An 18,349-nucleotide genomic window follows, 5' to 3' on the forward strand; every position below is an offset into this window, starting at 1 on the left:
AGAGAGAGAGAGTGTTTGAGCTGGAGAGGGGCAGAGAGAGGGGGAGACACAGAATCTGAAGCAGGCTCCAGGCTCTGAGCTGTCAGCACAGAGCCCGACGCGGGGCTTGAACTCACAAACCATGAGATCATGACCTGGGCCGAAGTCGGATACTTAACCAACTGAGCCACCCAGGCGCCCCTTTTTTTCTTTTTCTTTTAAATCCTCTTTTCTTCAGCCGGTTTAGAAACGACACATTGCGTTTCTTGTAACATAGGGCTGCTGGGCCGGGGCATTGCGGACTTCCGGGGTGGGGCCGTCCTGGGCACCTCAGGTTGTTGAGCAGCACCCTTGGCCTCCGCCCACCAGATGCAGCAGTGTCCCTGTCCCCTCTCAACCATGACAACCAAAAATGTCTCCAGAAAATAATGCCTCCAGACATTGACCAGTAACCCTGTGGGGCAGAATCATCCCTCCTGTGAGAAGCCCTGAGGTGCGGTGACTACCACTGACATGGCAGTTAACAAGGTAATACTTCCCCTCCTGAAAACACAGGGTCCTGACCACCCCCTTCTGTCTTCCCTATTTTTCTCTGTGGCTCCACCTTGTTTCTCTCAGTCTTTTTTTTTTTTTTTTTTTAATTGTGAAATGTGTCCCAAAAAGAGTCTGTAAGACCACTGTGGTTTAACGCACGGCAGTGAGAGCCTGTGACCGTCATGGGTTCTTCCTGCCTTGGCTGGCCCATGTGCGCCTCGTGCCGGTCACTCTCTTGCTTTTCTTTAGGTGTTTTCAATTTCCTGTGTGTCCCTAAACCACGTGGTGTTGAGCTCTGAGAGCAGAGAGCACGCAGAGCCCTGGCTGAGCAAGGGAAGGGCCAGGTGGCCAGAGGCACCACCGCCGGGGGTCTGTGCCAGTGGGCTCAGGGCACCGGTTTCGGGGGCTCCCGGGGTGTCGGCCATAGCGCGGGACCAGCAGAACGAGGAGACCACACTCCATCATCTCAGAGTCCTGGGCCAGTAGGTGTGGCCTGTTCTGTCCTGGCTGGGACTTCATTCTGGAACTTCCCGGACACATGCCTAGGGATGGGGTTCTCATCCCGCAGCACCCGGAACCGTGCGGTCCTGGGGAGTTCCCATTGCCTGGCTCCATCAGCGTCTTCCTCTGCTCGGATGTCTCTTTCCAGAGCTCTGTTTCTTTGGAAGATTCTTCTGGGTCAGTCCTCTGATTTCCTTTGTCCCCTCCCTTGTTTTCCATTATCTTTTATGTCCCTGTTCCTCCTGCAAGATCTCTACAACTTTGCCACCTCCATTTCCCTCCCTTCTCTTCCTCTGTATCCACTCCCGCTCCCGGCCGCTTCCGCCCTCTCCTCCCTCTTGCCCACCCCAGCCCTGACTGCCTTTCTTCCTTCTCCAGCCCCTGTCTTCCTCTTCTCCCCTGACTTGTCGCCTCCTGACCCATTGGAACCGGAAGTTTTACAACACTTGCGTTTCTTCTCCCCACCTTTCCTCCTCTCTTCACTTCCTGCTCCCAGGCCTTTGCTCTGGGTGGCCCTTCGCTCAGCACGGAGGCTCATCCCCCAGAAGCCCCCACAGGTACCCAGGTGGCCTGAGCCACACCAACATGCAGAGAGCCGCCTCCTAAACCACTCCAATCCTCTTTGTAAAAACAGTCTGCTCTTTTATTCAGAAGAATGAACCCCCACTTCTGCCTCAAATGGGGGAGGGGGGCGTGCCATCTGGGAACAATGGCCCTGGGATCCTCTGCCACTGGGCCCAGGGCAACAGTTTTGAGGCAGAAACCTGGGATCCAAGGGGGCCACAGCTCAGGCACTGCGGTGAAGTGGACCCGCACAGCAGGCGCTGCGGGGACTCCCAGGCCCGCCTTGCACCTGAGGACACTGAGGCACACACGGAGGAGGCGGCCGGGAACCGCGAGCTCGGCCCGGACCTCGGGGCCCCAGCAGCGTCTTCTGCGGGCGGCTAGGAGCCCGCCAGGTACCGGTGGAAGTACAGGCCGAAGAGGCTGGAGAGCAGTTGGCAGGCGGCGGTCCACCAGATGAGGAAGGTGAGGACGCCGCGGAGGAAGAGGGGCGTGAGCAGGCTGCCCAGGGCCCCTGCGATCCGGGCCGCCGTCTGCTGGGCCTCATCCTCCTCGGGGCCCACCAGGCGATCGTGGGCTGAGGACGGGGGAGGGGACAGCATGGGAACCGGGCCCAGGCCCCAGGAGTAGCCGCCTGTGAAGGTGAAGGCACAGGCGGGGTTTGACCGCTGGGACCCGCACCCATCGCCACCATCCCAAACTCTGACTCCTGGCCCCTCCCCCGACTTCGGGCCCCTCCTCCCCTCTCCGCGTCTCCAGGCCCTCCGGGCTCCACCCCCACTCTACCCCCACCCTACCCCCACGTACCACCAGGTCGGGTCTCCGGCTCCACCTCCTCCACCTAGCTCAGCTCTAACACCAGCGGCGGCCCTCCCCGCCCCGCCCCTGGCCCCGCCCCGGCCCCGCCCAGGCCCCTTCTCACCCAGCGTCTTGAGCAGCAGCGTGCAGTTGAAAGTGAGGATGAGGGGCGTCAGGTACTGCAGGCTCACCACTGTCACGTAGCAGTAGACCCGCACCACCTAGTGGGCAGGTAACAGTGGCTACGGGGCGGGGGCAGGTGGCAGGGGGCAGCCTTCTGGGCTTGGGGTGACCCTACGCCCCAGGGATCGGGATCCTGCCCGGAGCCCCGTGTTCCCTCCCAACCTCGGGAGCCCGTACCCGCCTCTGGATCTCACGGGCCTCTATGCGGCCGGCCTCCCGCCGCAGCTGCTCCACGCGGGCCTTGGCCAGGCACAGGTAGGCCTGCAGGTGGGGCCGGGTCACGGCCAGCCTTAGCAGGCACAACGCCACCAGCACCCAGAGGCGCAGTGAGTCGAAGGCTGAGTCCGACAGCCTGTGGGGAGGGGAATGAGGGGGTTGGGAGGCCGCCCCTGCCCCGGGATCTTCCCCCAGGACCCAAGGCTCTTCCCTGAGGCTCAGAGACTGGGGTACACAGAGGGGCCCCCAGCTGCCCTCCCTCCCAACCCCACCAGATTCGCACAGGGAGAAGGTCATCTCCCCAGCAGGTGCCTGGTGCAGGAAGTCCCGTGCAATGGGCTTCGTCCAGAGCCCCAGGATGATCAGAGGGGACAGGAAGCTCATCTGCAGAAGGAACCTACGGGGCAAGGGCGCAGAGGAGTGAGTCCTGGGCACCCACCATCCCCCCAGCCCCTCCTTTAGATTCCCAGCCGCCCTCCCATCTGGCACTCCGCATAACTGCAGCATGGGCCGGTCTTCCGACATGGTCAGCGCATCCAGGTGTGTCTGGGCCAGCCGCAGGCCTGGAAAGGTGAGGAAGGCCCCCAGCATGGATCCCACGAATGCCAGCCCCATGCGGATAGCCAGCTTGGCCAGAGGGAGCCTGAGGAGAAGAGGAGGGTCAGGAGGCTCTGAAGCCTGTCAGTACCCCCACCTGCAGGTCACAGCCTGCCCTTGCCCCACCTCACTTCCCAGGACTCACGCCCAGTCCCAGCCCTGCGTCTTCAGAAGTGGCTCCAAGTTCTGGGTCATACTGGCGAGGCCTAGGGAAGACAAGGAGAGGGCAGTGTCTAATAACCGCTGGAGCCTCAGAGTGTGCTTCTACTCCCCAGAGAGGAACGAACCAGCGGGAGCCAGGCCCGGTGCCAGGCAAAAGGACTACTTTGTGCTCTGGATATGGGCGATTTTTTTTTTTTTTTTTTCAACGAATAGGAAGCTGTACCAGGCAGACACCCTTGATTGGACTAGGGGAGATGGGGGTGGGGTAGACTACTGAGTCTGAGCTTCCTGGATTATACCAGGAATCCAGAGGGGCATGAAGGACTCCCATAGGAGAAAACCAAAGTTTTGGGAAGAATCCTCAGTGCAGGCCCTTGGATTTTCCACAGAGTAAAAGCAAATAAAAATGAGCTCACAACCAAAATCATCAAACACACCAGGGAATAAATCATGATAAAGGAGAGTCAGCAGAAAGAAAAAAAGAAAAAAGAAAGAAGGAAAGACAAGTTTATACCCTGCAGACTACAGAAATTTTGTAGGTGTTATCATGTGTGAAACGATGGAGGAAAATAAAAGTTGGAGTCACAGAAAGGTGACACGAGGCTACCTCAGATGACCAGGTATATTTGCAAAGGAACCAATTAAGCTCACCCAAAGGGAAAATACAATTATTGGAATGATAGGTTGTTAAATGGCATATTCAAATCAGCCAAAGGAGGAATGAATGAATTGGATCCAAAGATCACTCAGATTCCAACTCAGAAAGATAAAAAGGTAGGAAATATGAAGGGAGATTAAGAGCATAGAAATTGCAGCATCAGTCAAAAAGGAGGCCGAGAGAGAGAAGTGAAGAGAGAATGGAGGAGGAGAGATCTTGGAAAAGAATGACTGAAAAGTCTGCAGAATGAATGACACACACAAAGTATATCAAACTGGATAAATACAATGAAATCCATACCTAGACACTGTAGTGAAACTGGAATACCAAAAACAAAGAGATCGCAAAGCAGCCAGGGATTTAAGACAGATCACCTATAGAGGAAAGACAATTAGATTGGCAGCCAAAGTCGACAGCAATCACAGAAAAAGAACAAATAGAAAGTGAAAAGGCAAGATGGCAGAAACGATGTCAAATATGTCAGTAATCATAATAAATGTAAGCAGGTTAAACTTTAAAGTTAAATGACACAGACTGTCAGACTTGATTGAAAATACCCAGCTATATGTTTTTAAAAAAAATTTTTGTAATGTTTATTTGTTTTTGAGAGACAGAGTGTGAGTGGGGGAGGGGCAGAGAGAGAGAAAGACACAGAATCTGAAGAGGCTCCAGGCTCTGAGCTGTCAGCACAGAGCCCGCCCGATGTGGGGGCTCTAACTCACAAGCCATGAGATCATGACCTGAGCCGAAGTCAGACACTTAATGGACTGAGCCACCCAGGCGCCCCGCAGCTCTATGTTTTTTAAAGGAGACATACCTCGACATAAGGTTCCTGTAAGGTTGAAAGAAAAGGGATGTTAAAAAGTCATGACAAATACTAATCAAAAGAAAGGTGGTATTGTGTATTTGAGAGTTACTAAGGGAGTAGATCATCACAAGAACAAAAAAAGTTATAACTGTATGGTGATGAATGTTAACCAGATTAATCCTAGGGATCATTTTGTAATGTATACAAATATTAAATCTTGATGTTGTATACCTGAAACTAACAATGTTATATGTCAATTATATGTCAACTAAAGAAAAGAAAGCTGGAAAGGCTACATTTTTGCCACACAAACTACAGTAAGACAGAATGTATTATTAGAATCAGAATACATCCTAATAAAATGGTTGATTCACCAGGAATATGTAGCAATTCTAAACTTGTAAACACCTTGTCAGTTAGCCACAAAACATATAAAGAAAACACTGATAGGGGCGCCTGGGTGGCTCAGTCGGTTAAGTGGCCGACTTCGGCTCAGGTCATGATCTCATGGTCTGTGAGTTCTAGCCCCGCATCGGGCTCTGTGGTGATAGCTCAGAGCCTGGAGCCTGCTTCGGATTCTGTGTCTCCCTCTCTCTCTGCCCCTCCCCCGTTCACACTCTGTCTCTCTCTGCCTTTAAAAAATGAATAAATGTTTTAAAAAATTGTAAAAATGTAAAAATGTAAAAAAAAAATGTAAAAAAACAAAACAAAACACTGACAGAATAATCTGGAGAAATTGAGGATTCCACCATCTCCAAGGGAGATTAACCCTTTAATGACTGACCAAAAGTTAGGAAGGAAGGAGATTTGAATTTATTGGGTAGAGTCAGGGAATAAATGTTCTTCAAAAAAGTCACTAAAACTGATCATATTCAAGGCCATGATGCAAGTCTTAACAAATTTTAAAGGATTTACTTCAGGTAGACCATCTTCCGTAAGCATACTGCAGTTAAGCTAGAAAATTTTTTTTAACAATTTAAATTTCCACATTCAACGGGCACCTCCTAGCTCAGTCCATGGAGCTTGCAACTCTTGAGTTCCAGGTTGTGAATTCGAGCCCCATGCTGGATGGAGAGATTACTTAAAAAACATAAAATCTTAAAAAAATAAAGTTCCATGTTCGAAGTTTCTTAAAAAGGTTAAAAAGGAAATCACAATGGAAACTTTAAAATACCCAGAACTGCCTGATGATGAAAATTACAAGTCAAAACTTATGGGGTGGACTAAAGTGGGACTTAGTAAAATATTTACAGCCGTATATGTGATAAATGCTAGAAACAGAAGAAGCTAAAAATTAATGACGTCAGTAGCCAACTAAGAAATTGGAAACAAGAGAAAGAAGCCGACCAGAGGAGTGCTATATAATACAAAAGCCAGAGGTCCTAGCCACACAAAAGGGAAAAGTTGGACAAGACGAAAGGAAACCACAAGAACCCACAATTCACTAAAAATACAATTGTATAGCAAGGTTATCCCATGGAAAACACTCAGTTTGATCCCTATCTCATAACATAGTAGTGAACTACCAGGAGTTTAAGGGTTTATGTGAAAGGTAAAACTTGAAGTATATACGTATATAGTATTTGAGAGAGGGAGAGCACAAGTGCAAGTGGGAGAGAGGGGCACTTGGAGAGAGAGAGAGAGAGAGAGAGAGAGAGAGAGAGAGAGAGAGAAAATATCTTAATCAGGCTCCACACTTAGCTCAAAGCCCGACCCAAGGCTCGATCCCACGACCCTGGGATCACGACCTGAGCCGAAATCAAGAGAAGGATGCTCAACTGACTGAGCTACGCAGGCACCCCCAAAACTTGAAATATTGTGTTGGAAAATATAAAAGTCTTTCTGATTGTAGGGAAAGGAAGGAAATTTCTTCAAGACAAAAATCAACTAAAATAATGAATTGCTTGCTGTCCATCAAAAGACACCAGAGGTGAAGGTTACAGCTGTATTCAATGGCTCAGCCCAAAAAAGTGTGGTGTGTGTGTGTGTGTGTGGAGAAAAGATAACGCAAACATGGCCAAAGGAAGCTAGGTCAAGGGCGTATGGAGTGTCATTAGCGGAGTCTTTGAACTGTTCTGTACGTTTGAAATTTTTCAAAATACAGCATTTGGGGACAATTTTTTTCAAGAGGAAAACACACCACAAAGAAAGTGAAAAGCTGCACCACAAATTAGAGGATACAGTTCTCCCCCGCTCACACCCACATTTTAACTTCTTTAAAATCGGGATACATAGGACCATTGATGGCATATAATACTTTAAGTAACAGTGTTTTTTATCTTCTTTCTGCAGTTCATGAAATAATGGTGTGTCAGATTTGATAGGAGGAAGTATGTGCAATACATGTAACGAAGGTTTAGTTTCCAGAATATATAAAGAAACTCTGAAAACCAACAAGAAAAAAAAAATAAAGATATAAAGCCCAAGAAAAGCTTCATAACATTGGATTTGACAATGATGTCTTGGATATGATACCAAAGGTACACACAACAAAAAAAAAGTAGATAATTTGGACTCATGAGAATTAAACATTTTTGTACATCAAAAGATACGACTGGGGTGCCTGGGTGCCTCAGTCAGTTAAGCGTCAACTCTTGATTTCGGCTCAGGTCATAATCTCAGAGTTCATGGGTTTGAGCCGTGGGTCGGGCTCCACACTGACGGTGTGCAGCCTGCTTGGGATTCTCTTTCTCCCTCTCTCTCTGCCTTTCCCATGCTCTCTCTCTCTCTCTCTCTCAAAATGGATAGATAAACACACACACACACACACACACACACAATCAATTGAGTGAAAAAGCAACCCACATCACTGGAGAAAATATTTGCAAATCATACATATGATAAGGGATTCATATCCCGAATATAGAATAGAGAGAGAGAACTCTGAAAACTGATCACCAAAAAAATAGGTTCAAACAAAAGGCAAAGCGGGGGGCGGGGTGGTGCCTGGCTGGCTCAGTTGGTAGAGAGTACAACTCTTGATCTCAAGCTTGTGAGTTCAAGTCTCATGTTGGATGTAGAGATAACTTAAAAATAAACTCTTTGTGGGGTGCCTGGGTGGTTTAGTTGGTTAAGCATCCGACTCGATCTTGGCTCAGGTCATGATCTCACGGTTCGTGAGATTGAGCCCCACAACAGGATTCGCTCTCTCCCTCTCTGCCCCTCCACTGCTTGCACTCTTGCTCTCTCAAAATAAATAAAATAAACTTAAAAAAATTAACAGAATTACCATATAATCCAGCAATTCCACCTCTGGTCTATACCCAGGGTGGCACAAAACCAGACACTAAGATCAATGGAACAGAATAGAGAACCCAGAAATGGACCCACAAACGTATGGCCAACTAATCTTTGACAAAGCAGAAAAGAACAGCCAATGGAAAAAGACAGTCTCCTCAGCAAGTGGTGCTGGGAGAATTGGACAGCGACATGCAGAACAATGAACCTGGACCACTTTCTTACACCAGACACAAAAATAAACTCAAAATGGATGAAAGACCTCAATGTAAGACAGGAAGCCATCAACATCCTCGAGGAGAAAGCAGGCAAAAACCTCTTTGATCTTGGCCGCAGCAACTTCTTACTCAACACATCTCCGGAGGCAAGGGAAACAAAAGCAAAAATGAACTATTGGGACCTCATCAAAATAAAAAGCTTCTGCACAGCGAAGGAAACAATCAGCAAAACTAAAAGGCAACTGACAGAATGGGAGAAGATATTTGCAAACAACATATCAGATAAGGGGTTAGTATCCAAAATCCATAAAGAACTTATCAGACAAATCACCCAAAAAACAAATAATCCAGTGAAGAAATGGGCAAAAGACATGAAGAGAACTTCTCCAAAGAAGACATCCAGATGGCCAACCGACACATGAAAAGATGCTCAACCTCACTCATCATCAGGGAAAGACAAATCAAAACCACAATGAGATACCACCTTATACCTGTCAGAATAGCTAACAACTCAGGCAACAACAGATGTTGGCGAGGATGCGGAGAAAGAGGATCTCTTTTGCACTGCTGGTAGAAACGCAAACTGGTGTGGCCACTCTGGAAAAGAGTATGGAGGATCTTCAAAAAATTAAAAATAGAACTACCCTACAACCCAGCAATTGCACTACTAGGCATTTATCCAAGGGATACGGGTATGCTGTTTCAAAGGGGCACATACACCCCAGTGTTTATAGCAGCACTATCAACAACAGCCAAAGTATGGAAAGAACCAAATGTCCATCGATGGCTGAATGGATAAAGAAGATGTGGTATCTATATACAATGGAGTATTACTCGGCAACCAAAAAGAATGAAATCTTGCCATTTGCAACTATGTGGATGGAACCGGAGGGTATTATGCTAGGCGAAATCAGTCAGTCAGAGAAAGACAAATATCGTATGACTTCACTCATATGAGGACTTTAAGACACAGAACAGATGAACACGAGGGAAGGGAAGAAAAAATAATATAAAAACAGGGAGGGGGACAAAACAGAAGGGACTCTTAAATATGGAGAACAAACAGAGGGTTACGGGAGGGGTTGTGGGAGGGGGGAGGGGCTAAATGGGGAAGGGGCATTAAGGAATCTACTCATGAAATCGTTGTTGCACTATATGCTAACTTGGATGTAAATTTAGAAAAAACAAAAATAATTTTTTAAAAAAGAAGAAAACCCAGGGTTTTGAAGAGATGGTTGTACACCCATGTTCAGAGCAACACGGTTCACAATAGCTAAAACATAAGGCAACATAAATGTCCATCGATACCTGAATGGATGAGCAAAATGGGGTATATTCATGCGATGGAATATTATTGAGCCTTAAAAAGGAGGGAGATTTGGACATTGGTTACAACATGGATGAACTTTAAGGACATTACACTGAGTGAAATAAGCCAGCCACTAAAAGACAGATGCTGCATGATCCCCCTCATATAAAGCACCAAGAGTGGTCAGATTCATAGAGACAGAAAGTAGGATGGAAGGAGCCCAGGGCTGGGGCTGGGGGATGGAGAGTCAGTGTTTAATGGGGACAGAGTTTCAGATTCGCAAGGCGAAAAGGCAGGAAATGGATGGTGATGATGTTCGCACAATAATGTGAATGTACTTAAGGCCACTGAAGTGTATGCTTAAAAATGGTTAAAAGGGGCGCGCCTGGGTGGCTTGGTCGGTTGAGCGTCCAACTTCGACTCAGGTCATGATCTCACGGTCCGTGGGTTCGGGCCCCGCATCGGGCTCTGTGCTGACAGCTCAGAGCCTGGAGCCTGTTTCAGATTCTGTGTCTCCCTCTCTCTCTGCCCCTCCCCTGTTCATGCTCTGTCTCTCTCTGTCTCAAAAATAAATAAACATTAAAAAAAATTTTTTTTTTAATAAAAAAAAAATGGTTAAAAGGGTAACTTTTAGGGGTGCCTGGGTGGCTCAGTCAGTTGGGCGTCTGACTTCGGCTCAGGTCATGATCTCGCAGAGTGGGAGTTCAAGCCCCGCGTTAGGCTCTGTGCTGACAGCCTAGAGCCTGGAGCCTACTTCAGATTCTGTGTCTCCATCTCTCTCTGCCCCTCCCCTGCTCGCTCTCTCTCTCTCTCTCTCTGCCCCCCAAATAAAATTTTTAAAAATGCTAAAAAAAATTTTTTTAAAAGAATATTCCCCGCAGCGACTGTGAAAAGCTAAAATCTGGAAACCACCTAAATGTCCATCAACAGGAGAAAGAAAAAGATAAGTGGTCTCATGAGAGAACATCATTCATCCGTGAGAAGAGACGAACTAAAGCCACCCAGACCAACGTGGCCTAGTTTTGCAAACAATACCACCGAAGACAGAAAAGTACCAGCGGGCAGACTGCACACTGGCGGACACCATCCGAGACGGTGAGCAAAACTGTATGATGAATTCTTCAGGGACAGAAGCATGAGTGATGAAACTTTTTTTGTTTGTTTTTTAAGGCAAAGGAATGATAAACACAAAGTTTGAGAGACTGGTTGGGGCTGTGAGTAGGGGAGGAAGGTTGGTGGGATTGGGAAGCAGCACCAGAATCACGCAGGAACGTTGGGAGTGTTCTAGTATTCATTTGAGGGGTGAGCTCATTACATTGTTCTTTTGCTTTGTAATTTACATATACATATTCATCAATGTGTGCGTGTTTATATATATAAAACATTATATAATTTTAAAAATCAAAAAGCAGGGAGAATTGGTGAAGATGAAGCTCAAGGAGCAGGCAGAGAGGTGCGTGGACCATGGTGAGTATTTTGATCTTTATCCAAAGACACTAGAGTCTGGTATTAGGCAGAGAGGTGATGTGATCCAAATTATATTTTTGAAAGATCATCCAAAGAGTAAGTCAAAAGAAAAATGAGCAACTAAGAAAAAATATTTGCAGCTACTATCACACACAAAGGCTACTGTCTTTAATATACAAAGAGCTCCTACAAATCAATAAAAGAGCCAACAACCCAGTAGAAAACTGGGCAAAAGAACAGAACTTTTCTGGAAGGAAGATAGAAATGACTCTTCAACATATGAAAAGGTACTCAACCTCGCTTATATTTTCATCCATCAGGTTACCCAAGACAAAAAAAGTCTGAGGAAACACATCGGAGAGAATTTAAGGAAACAGGAACTTCATTCATCTTTTCCTAAGTGGTAAGTTGCAACATTATCAAAATTACGAATGCACTTTCTCGCACAGGGCCACATGTGTAAGGCTATTCCCATATAACACTGTTTTATAACGCAATGTTGTATAACATTGTTTAATAGTGAGAGAGTTAGATGTCTGTAAGTAGCAGACTGGTTAAATAATCATGGGACATCCACTAAATGAAATACTATGTGGGTACTACCAAAAAAAACACACCGTATGTAGCATCAAGGGACAAACTCCAAATTGATGTTTTTAAGGGGAAACAGTGGTGGAAGAGCCATAAACTCTACCACTTCATGGGAGCAAAGGAAAGTGGCCCCCCAGGTTTCCTCTCGGAAGGAGAGTCAGTGTGGGTGATTTTTCCTCGATACGTATCCTCTTGCACTTTATGAATTTCGTGCCATTTACCCATTTCCTTCACCAGATTAAATTCGACTAGGTAGATATTAAATCGCAATGGCTGCCAGGGAGAGGACAGATGAGGGGAACAGAAGTGCCCTGTGGAGAAGTGCCCAGCTGCAGGCACCCATCAGAGACAGTGAGACAGGATATCCTCTTGCCCCCAAAGCCTGGGGGGTGCCCAGGGTAGCCAGCATCCATAGAGACACTCAGGCCCAAGAAGTCCCCTCCTTCACCTGTTCCGTGCTGCTTAAACCCCACCCTCACCAACTTCCGGGAGGGAGTGATGGGCGTGGGGACCCCCTGCCCCAAAGCCTGCACGTACCTGGCTCCAGGCCCAGCTCGAGCGTCTCCTCCCGCACCACCTGCACCAGCATGGCCAGGAGCAGGAAGAGGAAGGCAAAGGTGAGGCAGACAGAGCGCTCACCCCCCTCCTCTGCGCTGAAATACAACCGGGTCACTGTCAGGAACATCTTGCTGGGGGCAGGGCTAAGGAAGCCGTGAGCAGCTCTAGTGCCCCCTCCCCCACTCCCAGCCGGTGATCCCCCAGCTCTAGAACCCGAACACCACAGCTGGGGTTTGGAGTCTCGGGGGGCAGGGCAGTGACCGAGGAGGAGAGTAAGTAAGCTGCTGGACAAGCCCAGGACACAAGGTCCGGTGCTGCTCATGCCTGTGTCAGCTGGGTTGGGGTGTATGGGTGGAGGGCAGGCCTGGGCCTCCAGCTTGGCCTCATCACACTACCTGTGGCCATTTCTGACTAAAATGGCCAGCAAGTCTGTCTCTTTAGGAGGTCTGGCCTCCCGGCTGCATTCACAGCAGGTGAATTTTCCCTTTCCTCTGAGAAGCCAAGAGATCAGAGATCCAAGGGCTGTATCTCCAATCTGCTCTGAAAGAGACCCATGGGGCTTTCCAGAACCAGTGTGGGCTTCAAGATGGACTTCTCTTCTTCACATGCCCATTCCACAAGGGCATTTTGTCAGACTTGGGCCCTCGGTGTCACAGGTTTGCCTCTGTTCTCTGGGCACTTTCATTAAAAAACAAAACAAAAAACAAAACAACATAGCAGAGGGGCATCTCTTTTCCTGCCCCTGCGTCTGCTCTGGTGAGTTGCTTTGGCCAAGACAAGGGACAGGGATGGGGGTGGGGGCTCAGGAGGCCTGCGGCACCCCTTCTCCCCGCACCCCTTCTCCCTCGCTGGTGTTTCTGCTACCCCCAGGAAGCTTGGCTTAGCCTGCCGGAAGGTGGGACCCCTTTGGCGCAGCGATGAGGCGGCCCAGCTGAGCCCAGCCCAGGAGGAGAGCGAATAAAATAATGACTGCTTTATACGACCCAGTCCTGGGAAGTTTTGTGGCAGGGCGGCCCATGACAGACCAATTGGGGGCAGGGGGAAACGGGGGGGGGGGGGGGGGGGGGCGGGAAGGAAAGCTCAAGTCCAGCTCCCACCTGCCTCCCTCCTCCCTGAGCGACTGGGGCGCCTGAGGAAGGATACATGGAGAAGGCGACGGTGAGCAAGCACCAGAACACGGCGATGTTGGTCTCCTTGGCCGGGCCCAGCGCATAGTAGTAGGCCTCTGTGAAGACATACACGCCACCCGAGTACACGGCGAAGTCCACGAACCACTGGTACTCCAGGAAGAAGCGCAGGACTGCGGGGAGCGCGCAGCTCAGCCCTCCGCCCAGCGCCAGCGCGGGACGCTCCCCTCACCAATCCCGCCAGGGTGTGGGCTCAGGTTGGGGAGTTGGGGACTCAGCTGGACTGTTACCAAGGGCATCAACCGCTGTGAGGGGGCAGGTCTCCAGCTGGAAAGGGGCGTCTCGGGGCACAGACAAGGGCTTCTCTTCACTATAGCCATTGGCCCACCTGGGTGGGGGGAGCCATAAAGGGGGAGAATCAAAGCAGGATCCTCTGCTCTCTCCTCCCCGGTCAGCCATGGCGGCCCACCCCACACCATCCCGGGAGGCTGCCCGGTGCCAGGCTCAGAGCACAGGAGGAGCTGGCTTGGGAGTTACCTTCCCCCCAGGCCTCCTGTCTCCTACACACCAGGGCGAGGACACCACCCGCCCCCTGCTCACAGGGCTGGTCCAGAGCAAACTTCCAATAAGCATTAGACACCCAGATGGATGACAGTGATAGCTTCTCAGCCTGGGGTGTCCCCTACTCTCCTCGATGCCCAGAGCTGCACCTGGAAGGAGAGCCGCTCACCTAAGGCTGGGGGGGGCTCACTCACCGCTCCTTCCTGCCTCTGGGCTTAGGCTTTCCCTCCAGGGCCCGAAGCTCTTCCTCAGAAGGGTGCTTGTATCGGAAGAGACTGAGAGCAAAGACGGGAAGTCAGGAAAACTCGGGCACAGAGGGATCAAGGCAGTGAATCCTCAAACCCGGGACTGGAGTCAGGAGGAGAGCTGGACCCAAAATACATGGGGACAGGATGGGCAGGGGCCATGCAAGGTCAGGAGAAGGCCCGGGACGTGGGCTGGGAGGTTTGCTGGGGGGGGGGGGGGGGGGGAGTGTAGTGAGAAGCTCTGGGGAAACGGCAGGGTGGCGGGGATGGGGGGGGGGTCCTGGACACCCCTGAAATCTGCTGACTATCTCTTCTGGCAGAGAAGGCATGTGCGTTGTCCGGGAGAAAAAGTTCACAGTTTCCACCCGATCTCAGAAAGTGTCCGAGATCCAAACAGGGACAAAAAGCATTGCAGGAAACAGATCTCCAGCGAGAGCAGTGTGGAAGAAGGGGTTGGACTGCGGCAAGGCAGGAGTGGGGGGAAGCAGCTACTCTTCCACGTGTGGAGATGTGGTCTCATGGGTGTGGACATCTGTCAAAATGGACCCAACTGTGTGCTTCAGACATTTGCAGTTTATTGTACGTCAAGCACAACTCAAGACTGTTGTTTTAAAAAAAACCAGAAACACTGCAGAACGTGAGGCGGGTGGAGGCGGGGCACAGGGGGCGGGGCCCGGTGGGGCTCCTCCCACCACCTGGGCGGGGCGGGGCTGTGGCTCACCTGCCATTGCAGAGCAGCCAGCGTGCGAAGGAGCAGTGCGGTGCCAGCCTATGCATGAGGGTGGCGGTGAGCAGGGTCACCACCAGCTGCACTCCCAGGACCGCCTGGGGGGAGGGGACATGAAGGGCAGTGCCTGCCAGAAGGTCACAAGCTCACTCCCTCAGAACTCAGGCTATTTATAGAGACTGGGGCCAGGTTGGGGAGGGTGCGCCCCCCAGACTCCAGCTGCATCTTGGAGGGCCTGCAGTGGGCTCAGACTCAACCCTGGGAGCTCCTGCTGTGTGTGGATCCCCCCACTCCCTAACCCACCACCTAGCTGGCCTGTAAGGTGGTGGAGAGCACACGCTTGAGTAGAGACTGGGGTTCCCTTCTGGCCTCTGCTGTGGGTTTTTCAGGTATTCGTCTCCCTGAGGCCTCGGTTTCCGCATCTGGAAATGGGATGCTGCCTATTTTGTTTCATGTGCTGTGAAGACCACCTTCCGGACCTACAGCGAGCCTGGCACAGCCAGGAAAGAGGTTCGTCTCCCACACATCCCAGTTCACCGTGGCAGTCCTGTCCCCGTCTTTCCCACCTTAAATTATCCTGATGATTCCATCGCCCTCTCCTTCTCCCTCCCTTTGTAATCAACCTCTTTGGAAAGCCTATTTCCTGGCCACTACCAGTTTCAGGACAAAGACTATACATTTGAGTGGGATGACTTTTTCAATTAGGAATTTCTCATCAAGTTCTACATAACAAACTCTCTAACAATTCATAACACGTTTTCAGCTATTAATCTGTAAAACGTTTTAGAAGAAACGCTTTTGGTAATCAGTCTGATGCTGGGTTTTCCTGCTTGAATGCAGTAAATACCAATTTGGTATCAGTAATTATGTAATTATATAAAATTATGTGCTCAGGAGAGCTGTCGGCTAGTATTATCATATGATAATTAACAACAAAAGTGAACTAAAGATTACTTTAATATTAAAACTAATATTTTAGATTTTATTATAATATAATATTAAATTTTAATTTTAACATTAAAGTAATATTAAAATTAATTATTAAAATTACCTATTAATCAGGCAAAAACATGCTAACTTTAATAGGAAAAGCTCTAGTGTGATGGGATAGCACAGGAATTCAGAATGACTGCTGAGAAATCCATCATTAAAATAACTAACAGGGTATTTTCTCTATGCCTATAACTTGTTTTTTTATTTTATTTTATTTTTTAATTTGAGAGAGACAGAGAGAGAGTGCAAGCAGGGGAGAAGGGCAGAGGGAGAGTGAGAATTTGAAGCAGGCTCCACGCTTAGTGGACCCCAGTTGGGGGAGGGCGGGGATCGATCCCATAACCCTGGGATTATGACCTGAGCTGAAATCAAGAGTAGGTTGCTAAACTGACTTAGCCACCCAGGCACCCCTCTAGGCCTGTAACTTGTAAACTGAAACCAGAAACATTTGCTCAGTAATAAGGTCAGGTCTCTAAATCACACTAATCTCCTATTCTCACTGCTCACCCTCCCTAACCTGCAAGGGCCGACTGGCTAACGGTCACAAAAGACCCTGTGCACGGTCAGGGTCAGGAGGCTCCCTTCCAAGCCCAGTGAGGAGGGCCCGCCCCTCCTCCTAGGATCCTCTTCCGCCCCTCCCTGTGCCCAGAACCTCCCATCCACGCCTCCTCAGACCTCAGATCCTGGGGCTCCCCTGCCGACTTTTCTCTTCCCTCTGCGGCCTCTACTTTGGTACTCAATCCCCTGTTAGGCTTTTAACCACGTACCGCTCAGCACGAGCGGCACCAGCAGAGTGCCAGCAGAGCAGCGACCCAGCAGAGCAGCACCTCTAGCCTGGACCTCTCTGTGGAGCTCGCGGATCATCTCGGGAGGCCCCAGTACCCGCGCATCACTGCCGCGGACACAGCACTCTGCTCTTCCGGGCGACCCAGGATGTCAGTGAACATCCAACTCCTTTTCGCAGCCCGCAAGGCCTGGCGGGCCCAGCTCAAGACACCCTGCCTCACTGCCTGTAACTGCCCGGTTCTCTCAGCAGCCCTCCCAGCGTCCAAGCACTGAGGTCTCAGAGGCCCTCCCAGACCTCCGGGCTTTCCACTGCAGACCCCATCATCCTCTGATACCTCCCAGGGAGGGGACTCATTGTTCTAACTTCGGTTCCAGCACCTAGGACAGGCCGAGCGGAAGGAAGGAGAGAGTAAGAGGGAGGGAAGAAGGAGAAAGGGAAGGGAAGGAGAGGGAGGCATCCCTCCACCTGAGGCTCCCGAGGTCGATCCAGGGATGTTTCTCAAGGCCCGCCCCCCAGCAGCCTCCGGTCTTGGGGTTTTGGCTCTGCTGATCTCCAAAGATATCTGGAGCCTCCCATCAGCCTATGTCCCTCTCCTGCTCAAAGCCTTTCCCTGGATCTACAATCCGAGAATACAAGAATCCTACTACCTGCTAACACCAATGAGACTTTCCTCCATCCTGTTCCTGAGAACCCCTCCGCTCACCTCCCACAACTTCCTGCACCTGGGCCTGGAACCACGTCCACTTTTCACGTTCAGGCGCACCTCCAAACCCCCCTGATTGGGGATTCTCCCAGGCAGGCTCGGGTCATGTTCCAGGGCCCCTCCTTCTGCCGGTCTGAACACCTAAGTGTTGGGAGTTCCCGCTCTCGCCCCGCATCAGCCTAACCCACAAGTGGCCAGGCTAAATTTTAAGGATAAAGTCAATAGGGTTGGACCCAGAGCCACGTGAGACCTGAAGGTTCCAACTGTGCTGTCTCCAACTCTGAGACCCTGCCTCGCCCTGCGGCCACCCAGATACCTTCGACTTGGCTCCTCCTCCCAGGGCTCTCCCTGGCCCTTCCACACACCCCAACACACGCAGCGGCCCCCATGTTTCTGCAGGACCCACGTCGCCAGCGTGGGCTCCAGGAGGACCCCAGACCTCCCTAGCGAGGATCCGTACGTTCTCGGCTCCCCAGTCCCCTTCGCAGGGCTGCGACCCTCCACATGATTCCAGGCCCCTGGAGGGTCCCCGGAGATCTTCCAGAATTCCCGAACGCTGAGGGGCCTCCAGTCCCATAGGCAGAACTCTCAACCCCCACATAGGTCTGGCAGCGAGACTCTGAACCCAGAGAGGGACACAAGGCCCTCAGCGCAACCCAGAGTCCCTCAGAGCTCCCAGTCCCCACAAAGAGATCCCCGTCCTCTCGGTGTCTCCCTGGACCCCGTCAGAGGGTCTCCCACCCCTTAGGGCGCCCCATGCAGCGGGCAGCCGGCTCACCATGTCGCCCGCGGGAGCGCGGTCCGCTGACCTGCGGCTCTGAGCACC

The 18,349-nt window shown here is 50.5% G+C and overlaps 1 protein-coding gene and 1 long non-coding RNA gene across 6 annotated transcripts; one reads left to right on the forward strand and one right to left on the reverse strand.

Annotated features, from left to right (window-relative positions):
* Positions 1-1,639: 1,639 nt before the first annotated feature.
* On the reverse strand, positions 1,640-18,349 carry TMEM161A (transmembrane protein 161A). 3 transcript variants are annotated; one of them, XM_042928988.1, is made up of 12 exons: positions 18,302-18,349; positions 15,035-15,138; positions 14,263-14,343; positions 13,798-13,895; positions 13,524-13,605; positions 12,360-12,511; positions 3,518-3,578; positions 3,275-3,418; positions 3,059-3,172; positions 2,737-2,911; positions 2,501-2,597; positions 1,640-2,212 (listed from the first exon to the last, which is right to left on the reverse strand). In XM_042928988.1, the coding sequence occupies exons 1-12, from the start codon at positions 18,302-18,304 to the stop codon at positions 1,959-1,961; spliced, it is 1,365 nt and encodes a 454-aa protein (XP_042784922.1). In that variant the 5' UTR covers positions 18,305-18,349; the 3' UTR covers positions 1,640-1,958. The 3 variants fall into 3 exon arrangements, with proteins under 3 accessions (XP_042784922.1, XP_042784920.1, XP_042784921.1); XM_042928986.1 differs by having other exon boundaries at positions 13,524-13,680; XM_042928987.1 differs by lacking the exon at positions 18,302-18,349 and adding an exon at positions 15,344-15,854 and having other exon boundaries at positions 13,524-13,680.
* Positions 3,166-13,371, forward strand: LOC122214217. 3 transcript variants are annotated; one of them, XR_006199794.1, is made up of 6 exons: positions 3,166-3,346; positions 10,695-10,859; positions 11,174-11,231; positions 11,552-11,634; positions 12,880-13,036; positions 13,251-13,371. It is a non-coding gene; the product is annotated as an uncharacterized LOC122214217 (long non-coding RNA). The 3 variants fall into 3 exon arrangements; XR_006199793.1 differs by having other exon boundaries at positions 12,880-13,371; XR_006199795.1 differs by having other exon boundaries at positions 11,177-11,231; positions 12,880-13,371.

This window comes from Panthera leo, chromosome A2, assembly GCF_018350215.1.
Source record: "Panthera leo isolate Ple1 chromosome A2, P.leo_Ple1_pat1.1, whole genome shotgun sequence".
Taxonomy (NCBI): domain Eukaryota; kingdom Metazoa; phylum Chordata; class Mammalia; order Carnivora; family Felidae; genus Panthera; species Panthera leo.

Excerpts from the sequence above, each read along its gene's own strand:
- TMEM161A (XM_042928986.1), bottom strand. Across the intron at positions 14,344-15,034 it reads TGGCTGCTCTGCAATGGCAG|TCTCTTCCGATACAAGCACC; the intron begins GTGAGCCACAGC and ends CTTTGCTCTCAG. Across the intron at positions 13,681-13,797 it reads CACAGCGGTTGATGCCCTTG|TCCTGCGCTTCTTCCTGGAG; the intron begins GTAACAGTCCAG and ends CGCTCCCCGCAG.